We start from the raw sequence: 11,758 nt of genomic DNA, 5'->3' as shown, positions 1-11,758 counted from the left end.
ATTACTACTGAAGCGTTATGTTGCACAGTCTACAAGGAGTTTGTCGCACCAGCATTTCACTATATGTATGTATATGCATGTGACAAATAAAGCCTTTGAACTTTAAAACATTCTGTTTGGAGTCATCCACTGCCATCGTTTATGGATCCTAAAAAGGAATCCGGTCTATCTGTGAGGCAAAGAGGGTCAGAGCACTCTACAACATCAATAAACCTGACTATATATTCAATCTGATCGTCTGAAAGTCATATTAACTTCAAATATTGAAATAGGAAAAGAATATCTGAATAGAGAATACCTGTTTTGTGGAGAACAGTTTATCAGAACTCATCTCATTTGAACGACTTAAATCCAGTGAGCAGTGAATCCTGTGAAAAAATCATGAGACAAAATTTAGTTAAACTCTTTTACTGCAGTTCTAACTCACAGCACATGGAGACAGAGCTTCCATTTAACCTCATCCTCTGACTGCAGCTCTAACTCACAGCACATGGAGACAGAGATTCCAGTTAAACTCATCCTCTTACTGCAGCTCTAACTCACAGCACATGGAGACAGAGCTTCCAGTTAAACTCATCCTCTTACTGCAGCTCTTACTCACAGCACATGGAGGCAGAGCTTCCAGTTAAACTCATACGCTTACTGCAGCTGTAACAGTGCATTCACACAGTGAGTAACTCGGTTGATGAGTTGCTGGAAGCCCATTCATTCTCTATGTAGCTGAGCGAGGCCCAGAAACACGAGCAACTGGGAAACTGAGCAACCAAAGTTACCCTAAAAATGTTGCTCACAGTATAACTTTTTGCTGGCATCGCCCATCAACAGCCAATCGGAGTTTCAGGCTTCCTATTTCTCCAACCGATATGATACCATTTCGCAAATTATTATCCCGCTCAGTGAGAAAAAATGGACAAACAACTTATCATTATGGTACAATTACACCAGGTGGTATACAACGTTTTTTAAAAAAGAGTATAGGGATAAGCGTCTGAAAATGTCACTTGGACGGCAGTTTCAGCTTGCTTACTAGCTAGCTAGTCTGTGAGATAAAGAGATCGCTAGCTAGGCAGCTAACTAGTGAGAGAGATATGGAGAGATCGCTAGCCAGCTAGTGAGAGGGATAGAGAGGTCGCTAGCTAGGTGGATAACTAGTGAGAGAGATATAGAGAGATATATGGCTAACGAGATGGCAATAACAAATATTTATCAGTGTCTGACATAACTATAGAAACAAAAGGAGATTATATGTGGCAATATGGGAAATACGCGTCTTTTGTTACGCCATTATTTCTCGTCAAAAATATGTAGTTGCACAAAACCTCTAAGAGGATACAACGGGAAGCTCCTGTCTCTCCCTCAGCCTAGCAAACTTGAGCAACCCATCAACCCAGTTTCTTGCTGTGTGAACGCAGGGAAACTCACAGCACAAGGAGACAGAGCTTCCAGTTAAACTCATCCTCTTACAGAAGTTCTAACTCACAGCAAATGTAGACAAAGCTTCCAGTTAAACTCATCCTCTTACTCCAGCTCAAATGCAATACGAACGTGTCTCATTACCTTTGATCACCTGTGAACCCTCTTCTGAAGTTGATTGGACGATGCATTGAACGGTCACTCTTCATAGACAGACAGCCATGTACAGATGACCCAGCCCTATCTACCCGGACCCTGTGAACAAAACATGGAGACAAAGTTTTCAGTTAAACGCATCCTCTTACTGCAACTCTAACTCACAGCACATGGAGACAGAGCTTCCAGTTAAACTCATCCTCTTACTGCAGCTCTAACTCACTGGACATGGAGACAGAGCTTCCAGTTAATCTCATCCTCTTACTGCAGCTCTAACTCACAGCACAAGGAGACAGAGCTTCCAGTTAAACTCATACTCCTGCTGCAGGTCTAATGCAATACGAACGTGTTTCATTACCTTTGATCACCTGTGAACCCTCTTCTGAAGTTGATTGGACGATGCATTGAACGGTCACTCTTCATAGACAGACAGCCATGTACAGATGACCCAGCCCTATCTACCCGGACCCTGTGAACAAAACATGGAGACAAAGTTTTCAGTTAAACGCATCCTCTTACTGCAACTCTAACTCACAGCACATGGAGACAGAGCTTCCAGTTAAACTCATCCTCTTACTGCAGCTCTAACTCACTGGACATGGAGACAGAGCTTCCAGTTAATCTCATCCTCTTACTGCAGCTCTAACTCACAGCACAAGGAGACAGATCTTCCAGTTAAACTCATACTCCTGCTGCAGGTCTAATGCAATACGAACGTGTTTCATTACCTTTGATCACCTGTGAACCCTCTTCTGAAGTTGATTGGACGATGCATTGAACGGTCACTCTTCATAGACAGACAGCCATGTACAGATGACCCAGCCCTATCTACCTGGACCCTGTGAACAAAACATGGAGACAAAGATTTCAGTTAAACTCATCCTCTTACTGCAGCTCTAACTCACAGCACATGGAGACAGAGCTTCCAGTTAAACTCATCCTCTTACTGCAGCTCTAACTCACAGCACATGGAGACAGAGCTTCCAGTTAAACTCATCCTCTTACTGCAGCTCTAACTCACAGCACATGGAGACAGAGCTTCCAGTTAAACTCATCCTCTTACTGCAGCTCTAACTCACAGCATATGGAGACAGAGCTTCCAGTTAAACTCATCCTCTTGCTGCAGGTCTAACTCACAGCACATGGAGACAGAGCTTCCAGTTAAACTCATCCTCTTACTGCAGCTCTAACTCACAGCACATGGAGACAGAGCTTCCAGTTAAACTCATCCTCTTACTGCAGCTCTAACTCACAGCACATGGAGACAGAGCTTCCAGTTAAACTCATCCTCTTGCTGCAGGTCTAATGCAATACGAACATGTTTCATTACCTTTGATCACCTGTGAACCCTCTTTTGAAGTTGATTGGACGATGCATTGAACGGTCACTCTTCATAGACAGACAGCCATGTACAGGGGACCCAGCCCTATCTACCCGGACCCTGTGAACAAAACATGGAGACAAAGTTTAAAGTTAAACTCATCTTCTTACTGCAGCTCTAACTCACAGCATATGGAGACAGAGCTTCCAGTTAAACTCATCCTCTTACTGCAGCTCTAACTCACTGCACATGGAGACAGAGCTTCCAGTTAAACTCATCCACTTGCTGCAGGTCTAACTCACAGCACATGGAGACAGAGCTTCCAGTTAAACTCATCCTCTTGCTGCATGTCTAATGCAATACGAACGTGTTTCATTACCTTTGATCACCTGTGAACCCTCTTCTGAAGTTGATTGGACGATGCATTGAACGGTCACTCTTCATAGACAGACAGCCATGTACAGATGACCCAGCCCTATCTACCCGGACCCTGTGAACAAATCATGGAGACAAAGCTTCCAGTTAAAGTCATACTCTTACTGCAGCTCTAACTCACTACACATGGAGACAGAGCTTCTTAGTTAAACTCATCCTCTTACTGCAGCTCTAACTCACAGCAAATATAGACAGAGCTTCGAGTTGGACAATCACCACCTGAAGCTCAACCCGGGAAAGACGGAGCTAATCTTTATTCCTGCTCTATCCTCTCCCCTCCTCGACTTTTCCATTTCCTTAGGGGACACCGTAGTGACATCATCACCCTGCGCCAAGAATCTCGGAGTGATGATGGACAACAGGCTGTCCCTCTCCAACAACATTGCAGCAGTAACCCGGGCATGCAGATTTTTCCTATACAATATCCGCAGAATCCGCCCCTTTCTCACCACCTACTCAACCCAGCTCCTGGTCCAAGCAATGGTTCTATCCCGCCTGGACTACTGCAACTCTCTTCTGGCTGGACTACCGGCATCTGCCACCAGACCCCTGCAGCTCATTCAGAATGCTGCGGCTCGTCTGGTCTTCAACCTCCCCAGACACTCCCACGTAACTCCCCTGCTCACTACCCTCCACTGGCTGCCTGTTATAGCTCGCATCAAATTCAAAACATTGGTTCTAGCATACCAGGCAGTCAAGGGATCAGCCCCAGCATACCTTCACAAGATATTCAAACCCTACATGCCAGCCAGATCCCTCCGTTCTGCTACCTCAGGACGCCTAGCACCTCCCCTCTTCGCACCTGCACTTCCAGAACACGTCTCCTCTCTGTTCTGGCCCCACGATGGTGGAATGACCTCCCTGTGGAGGTCAGAACAGCTGAGACTGTGACCCAGTTCAAACGACGACTGAAGACCCACCTCTTCAGGCTGCACTTCTCCCCATCCCTTTCCCCCCTGTAAATGACTAAACTTAGGGTTGTAACTAGGCAGCTGTTTAATAGGTGACTTAGTTGATGCGCCAGTCTTAACGACTACTTGTATTTTTATTTATTTTTATTTTTCCATAGATTGCGTTGTTGCCGTTCTCGTTGTTAGTGTTAATCAGTTTAACCACCAGGGTCCAGGTTGAACTATGCGGTTGTTCCCTGTACTTGGACCGGTACTTCTCTCTAGGGGTTTCGTCATACTTGTTCCTGGTTATGGTTATACACTTTGTTGTACGTCGCTCTGGATAAGAGCGTCTGCCAAATGCCTGTAATGTAATGTAATGTAATGAGTTAAACTCATCCTCTTACTGCAGCTCTAACTCACAGCACAAGGAGACAGAACTTCCAATTAAACTCATCCTCTTACTGCAGCTCTAACTCACAGCACAAGGAGACAGAGCTTCCAGTTAAACTCATCCTCTTGCTGCAGGTCTAATGCAATACGAACGTGTTTCATTACCTTTGATCACCTGTGAACCCTCTTCTGAAGTTGATTGGACGATGCATTGAACGGTCACTCTTCATAGACAGACAGCCATTTACAGATGAACCAGCCCTATCTACCCGGACCCTGTGAACAAAACATGGAGACAAAGTTTACAGTTAAACTCATCCTCTTACTGCAGCTTTAACTCACAGCACATTAACTCTCTGATTCATGCATTTTTACCTCTTTCTCGCAGGGCCGTGGGTTCCATCGTCAGTCTCGGTCTCCTCTGAGGAACTCATTTTAGAAACAGCGCCCCCTGTCTCAGGACACCTGAACACACCAGATCAGATTCACAAGTGGGTTCTGACCCAAATTGGCAGACCTGTAAATACACACAAGAACATGATAACACACAGACATAATAATACACACAAACACACACACACATAAAATCTCATAGAACAGACAGGGACAAATCTGGAATTTAACTGAGCCATAAACTTGTACAGTAATACAATTCCCTCCAAAATATTCTGCACCCATGATAACAATTACTAAGACCGTTGAATATAAAGATTACCAGTGCTGAGGTATATTTTCATTGTCGAACATATGGAATATATTTAATGATATAATGGAAACTACCAAAATGACATTTCTCAGATGATCCAACAATTTTACAAAAATTGTGCGTCACAATTATTGGCACCCCTGCATTTGGTACTGTGTGCACCCTCCCCTCGCAGGGATAATGGCACTGAGTCTTTTTACATAACGTGTTATAAGACCAGAGAACACATTGGGAGGGATCTCAGACTCTTCCTCCACCCAGAATCTTTCCAGATCCTGATGTCTTTGTTGATCCGTGCTTATGGGCTGTGCTGTTCAATTGAGTCACAGGTTTTCAGGGAGTTTCAGCAGTCTTTAGACTGTTGTAGCCATTGCACAATGATGCTTCTGCATCATTAACCTTTTTATTTGTGGATTGTAATGTGAATTTGGGGTCATTGTCTTGCTGAAAGATCCACTAGTTTCAGTCTGCTGGCAGAGGTAGTCAGGTTTAGGGCTAAATTGTCCTGGTACTTGGGTAGAGTTCACGATGCTGCTTTCCTTAACAAGGGCCCCAGGACCAGTGTGAGCAAAGTAGCCCCATAACATTAAAGATCCACCACCGTATTTTTCTTTTCAGTATATGCATCCTTAAATCCATCCTACATCATATTCCTGGACATGGTTGTGAGAGGGGCTGGAGCCTCTCCCGGCATGCATTGGGCAAGAGGCAGGAAAAAACCCTGAACAGGTCACCAGTCCATCACAGGGCACACACACCATGCACTTACACACTCATACATGCAAGCAATTTAGTGTCTCCAATTAGCTTAACCTGCATGTCTTTGGACTGTGGGAGGAAACCCATGCAGACATGGGATGAGAATATGCAAACTCCACACACACACCACTATGCTGCCCTCCAGCAGTTTTAAACTTCTTCCATATTGTTCTCACAGTAGTAACTAGCATCTTCAGTTTATTTTTTGATCCATTGGCCTGATTTTCAAAGGTCAGCAACCATTTTAATTTTGTTCATCTGTTCCTTGTCTTTCTCTGCAGCAAAGATGAAAAATGGGTTTCACAACCAGGTTCTCAGTTTAATCCTCCAGTGAAACAGGAAGTCATGGAAGACCACAAGAGTTTCTTAATATTGGTGTAGATTTAGTTTGATTTTATACAAGAATCTTTAGGGTGCCAATTATTTTTATATAGTTTTGGGAAATAACAACCCTACCTGAATCCAACCGTCACACTAGAGGGCACCAGTTCCTGCAATCTGTGTGTTCTGCGCCTGTTGTAGTGCTAATTAAGGTGTTGTATCGCAAACATTTAATAGCCTGACCAGATTCACATTACAGGTATCTGAAACTGATTTATGATTAGTCAGAGCTAATTTAAGATATCTAACTGCATTTTCACTCATCAAAAAACTTAATCTCGAATTACATTTTGCTAGTAAGATTGAAGTCACTTTCGCCATTCAGTTGTATGGGACCTCTAATTAAGACATCTACAATACAGTATCTGGAATTCACGTTTTGGATAGGCAAAACTGTATCGCCATTTCAATTATGACTAGTCATAACTCAAATTAGAGATCTCCACATTAGCTCTGACTTAGTCATAAATTCAGTTAAAGTCCTCCGGATTTAAGATGTGTCAGGTAACGGGGGGGACCAGGACCCAAACACAGAGTGGGAAAACACCAGGAACTCCAAAAAGGCAAATCCAATCAAAGACTTTACTCTCATACAGGTAACAGAAAACAGGGAACAAAAACAAGGCTAGACAGGGCACTTTCAAAAACAAAAACAGCAGAATTTTCAAAAAAAAAAAAAAAAACACACAAGGAAACAGAACTCAGGCAGGGCAGAACTCACAAACAGAAACGCAGGCAGAAACAGAGAGGCAGATACTCTCAGGCAGAAACACAAGGAACCAGCACCCAAGTCAGGAAAACAGAGAACTTAAATAGCCACAAAGATAACAAGACACAGGTGAACTCAAAGCACAATCAAACCAGAGCAGGGAGGGATAACGAGACAAAGAAAAACAATGACAGAATAACTGAAAACAATAATACAATTAACACAGGGGTAACTAGAGCAGAGGTGGGTGACCCAGCTTCAAAGAGTAAAAAGACTGACCATGCATTTGCTCCACCACCATGCACTAAACCAGCTGATTCTAATTAGCATAACTCTTCAGCATGATGGGAGAACTAATTATTGTGATCAGCTGGTTTAGTGCATGGTGCTGGAGCAAATGCATGGTCAGTCTTTTTACTCTTTGAAGCCGGGTTACCCACCTCTGAACTAGAGTGAGCAAACTGAAATACAGTTTTCTCCATCTGGCGGCCCAGAAAAGGAAAAAACAGAAACAGAAAAGGGCAGAATCCTGACAATATCTAAATGATCTTTTTTGGATAACTGAATCTAAGATATTACTAGCCAAAATATGGCAAGCCATTTTAACTTGTGCAGTTTCACATTACAGATATTTGTAATTAATTTATAACTAGTCAAAACGCTAATTTAAGATATCTCTAATTAGATTTTGACTAGTTTCGCCACGAAGTTCTATGTAACTCCAATTAAAGATATCTACAATTCAGTTTTGACTATCTAAAACGTGAATTCCAGATATCACCACTTAAATTATGACTCTTAGCAAGTAGGAAGCAGCCATTACCCATAGCACCACTTGTCACAAACACATACATATATGAATTGTAAGGTCAGCTAACCTTATTTTTTTTTTCCTAGTGGGAAAACTAGAAGACCTTCGCCGGTTAGCCTAGCCGCACTGCTAGTCTGCCCATAAACAGACACCCCCAGGTAGCCTGCGAGAGTAGACAGTAAACTGTCGCGATATCGTCATCCAGTGCCGAATTGGCCCATTTTATTCACTCGAACAGGGTAATGTTTATTAAAGTCGTCCTAATATGTCCATATATGTTTGGATGGACATGACATTTCGCAGAAAGGTAGTTTAATCATCCTAAATACCGGACACCTACTACCCCCCTCAAAGAACAGGACGGGACAAACGCCGCAAGGGAGCATATGTCCGGGTTTGGGATGGTGTCCAACTAGGCTATAAGTAAGATGATAGCGTATCATATGTGCCATTATCTGTATTGTCTATTTTACCTGCTATGGACCTCTTTTTAAGATGAGTCTTGAATAAAGTTGAAATGAAATGAAATAAAGGCCTAGAGTAATCTCTGCCTAATATAATCACTCCACTGTATTTTGCCTCAATACTGCAAACCAATTAATTTGATTTAGTAATGGGAATTATTTTCTATAAAACATAAAAGAATAAGTAACAACCTCTTAATTGTTTAATTAAAAACCAAATCCAGGTTTATACTGCAGCAGGGTCAAAATGTCAACAACAAGCGACAAGTCCTGTGACCTACGACTCGCTAGGCTACCTCACGAGGTAGAATTGGTCAATTGAATATCAACAATAGGCTACTGAAGTAAAATTTCTTAAAGGTTATTTCAATATTACTTTCTGGTCTAAATGGTATGTTCGGACTCTGTTCGGTATGTGAGCTCTTAGTTTATCAGGCTACGCCTTAAACACACCATTTTATTGCCAGTTGCAGTTGTCAGTTTTTCTGAATTATGCGGATTAATGCAGATTCCCATTCCTTCCCGCATCCCTTTACCTTCAGCTTCTCTTACCTCAATTCCACTCCACAACAGACTGTTTACTCCGTTTTTTACATTTAATTTAATTCCATTTTTCCTGGGGATTCTTTCTCCTCCGTTTTTAAAATGACCGTTAAGTTTCAGTTTCTCTTTGGACAGCATTTCCTTATTTACTGGCTGAACTGAATGTTCGATGGGCGGAGTAAATATATTTATACTATTTCTTAGCTGCATCAGTCATGGTATTTAATAAGTTATGCAGAAGAAACAAATATTTAATCCATGTAGATCTTTGCCAAATTTTAGCACATAGCCTACATATAGCAGGCCTATTCAACAACTCGTGAATTATAATGTTGGGATTTAACGTTCACCAATATAATGGTGTAGCCTAACCTGTAGACTGAACACACAAATAAGCCTTTTGGATTATAACAAAGCATTTCAAGACAAATAGCCTACTACAGACAGCAAATTAAATAAATAAATCATTTAACGCTCCACCAGTCTCCCTGCCACTGTCACTGACCCATTAACATCCCGACTGATGGCCCTATGTAACACGCTAATGTGTGAGGTAAGTGATTTTTGTTATTTTCTATTACAAAATAATAAGAAATAACAAGCATGCGCTTTTGTTTATAAGTTTGTGTAATTTTTGGTATTTTGTCTGTAGCCTACGTCTTGTGCCTTCCCCAATCAACTGTTTCTTTTTTTTCTCTCTCTCACTTTTTTTTTGTTGACAATTTTTAAGGTTAGGCTATTTGTCCTTTGTATACTCATCAAATGTGTTTGTGAAGTATTAAAATAAAATAATTAAAAACTATCGAGAGCTGACTTTCCACAATACCTGCTCTTACCAGTTCCACTTCATTTTATTCGTCAGCAGCCACCTCCATGCACTCTGCTCCTGCCAAATGGCTGAAGCTAAGCAGGTGTGGGCTTGGTTAGTACTTGGATGCGAGACCACCAGGGAATACTGAGTTGCTGCTGGAAGTGGTGTTGGTGGGCCAGCAGGGGGCAATCTTCCCTCTGGTACAAATAAAACCCCAGTGCAGTGACGGGGAAAAGTGCTATATAAATGTAATTAATAATAATAATAATTTATTCAAAATGCGCCACAACACATTTAATTTAATTTTATTTAATTTTATTTTATTTGCATTTCAGGGCTGAAATGTGAGCTCTGACCCACAGTCTCTTTCTCGAGTCGGGAGTATCTGGAGACCAGAGTACGGAGCGTGTCAAAAGCAAAATGGACGACGGGTCAAAAGCACGTTTCTAGTGGTCAATGATTCGGTGAGTCACATATATTATTCAATCAAAAGCATGATCCAATGGCGTAGATGTATCAAGATTGTTTTGACGTTTCTGAGACAATATATCTGTTTTTGTTGCCGGTCCTGGAGGTGAATAATAGGTATGTCGGTGCGTAAATTATGTGCTTTCTTTGTCTTTGTCTAAACTATTTAGCCAATCTAATATGCAGTAAATGTTTGGTGTTGTTGGAGAGTTAATATCATGAGCTGTTAGATGGTCTCATTCTATGTTGAGAATGTTGTCATTCAAAGTTTGTGTCACATGAACCTGAACCTGAAATCGTGAAAATGGCGACACTATTTTTGAACAATTGTCTGCATCCAGTGCTTTGGGTGCTGTTTGGAATAAAATTATTATTATTATTATTATTCACAAATATGATTTTTGCATTGTAAAATAAATAGTACTATTGTGCTAAACTTTATGCAACCCACGGACATACAGTACATTAATTGGGAAAACATATGTCTGGATAGTTTTGTAAGATTAAAAAATGTTCTAATAGGGCAAAATATTTGCCATTATTATATGTATTTATTTATTCACCCCCCCCCCCCCCCCACCCCTTTTTATATCAAACGTATTGATGTCAAAAAACTTTTAAAGGCCTAGATTTTGCAAGTTTTAATTATAGGCTTATAGACAGTGCTTTGTATGGGTGAGTATCTTGGCATTTTTGTATGTTCAAAACATGTTTTTGTTGAGATTTCTTTATGTACTGTGTTTTCTATGAGTAACTGATAATAATAGTAAGAAGAGAGAGTATATCCGCACACTGTTTTTTCTGCTCCCAAAGTGATATAATGGTACAACGTTTCGACCTCAAAGGTATTCGTCTGGTACATCTACCAGAACATGTGACTGGGGGGACATATAGACCAGGATGTGGGCAGGTCCATAATAGGGCCATTTGATTATGACCCTGGTTTTCGCTCAAATTATAGCACAGAGACTGCATTGGTGAAGGTAGTTAATGACCTCCTGTGGCTACCTGTGGCTTTTAGAGTTGATTTTAAAGTTCTTTTACTCGTTTTTAAAGCACTAAATGGCTTTGCACTTAAATATATATTGCTTATCCAAATATGTCCCAAATAGAGCCTTAAGATCCTCTAGTGCTGGTCTGCTCAAGATTCCAAAGGCAAAGCATAAACAAAGTGGAGAGTTAGCCATTTGTTTTTATGCCCCAAAGATGTGGAACACTCTTTCAGAACATATCAGATTTGCATCGTCAGTTGACAGTTTTAAAACACAGCTGAAAACGCACCTATTTAGGATGGCTTTTAGTTAGTACATTTGTTTTATTATCGGTTTTATGTTGTATTTTTATGTATTTTAATTAGGGGTCCAAGCAGCGAAGCTGCTCGAACCCTATTATTTTTGGTCTGATTATTCTTATTATTTATTTTTCTCCCCTAAAAGTGTTTGTGCAGCAAAAACTGTAAGACCTATGAACATAAAACTTGCAAAGTTTAATATAATGG

At 41.2% G+C, this 11,758-nt stretch overlaps 1 protein-coding gene and 1 long non-coding RNA gene across 2 annotated transcripts in view; one reads left to right on the top strand and one right to left on the bottom strand.

The window, feature by feature from the left end:
* The window catches only part of LOC135245707 (NACHT, LRR and PYD domains-containing protein 12-like), a 343,935-nt gene extending 334,825 nt beyond the window's left edge, over positions 1–9,110 (bottom strand). Inside the window, exons 1-8 of the mRNA XM_064318951.1 lie at positions 8,991–9,110; positions 4,984–5,125; positions 4,774–4,884; positions 3,270–3,380; positions 2,900–3,010; positions 2,298–2,408; positions 1,928–2,038; positions 1,558–1,668 (exon numbers count right to left, since the gene is read on the bottom strand). Of these exons, the coding sequence (XP_064175021.1) occupies positions 1,558–1,668; positions 1,928–2,038; positions 2,298–2,408; positions 2,900–3,010; positions 3,270–3,380; positions 4,774–4,884; positions 4,984–5,042 (725 nt within the window). The 5' untranslated portion in view covers positions 5,043–5,125; positions 8,991–9,110. The remainder of the gene's footprint in view (positions 1–1,557; positions 1,669–1,927; positions 2,039–2,297; positions 2,409–2,899; positions 3,011–3,269; positions 3,381–4,773; positions 4,885–4,983; positions 5,126–8,990) is intronic.
* Positions 1–11,758, top strand: part of LOC135245748 (uncharacterized) — a 516,260-nt gene that overhangs the window by 459,704 nt on the left and 44,798 nt on the right. The window lies entirely within an intron of this gene.

The sequence above is a fragment of the Anguilla rostrata genome, chromosome 19 (genome assembly GCF_018555375.3).
Source record: "Anguilla rostrata isolate EN2019 chromosome 19, ASM1855537v3, whole genome shotgun sequence".
Classification (NCBI taxonomy): domain Eukaryota; kingdom Metazoa; phylum Chordata; class Actinopteri; order Anguilliformes; family Anguillidae; genus Anguilla; species Anguilla rostrata.
This window is presented reverse-complemented; position numbering and strand designations above follow the sequence as displayed.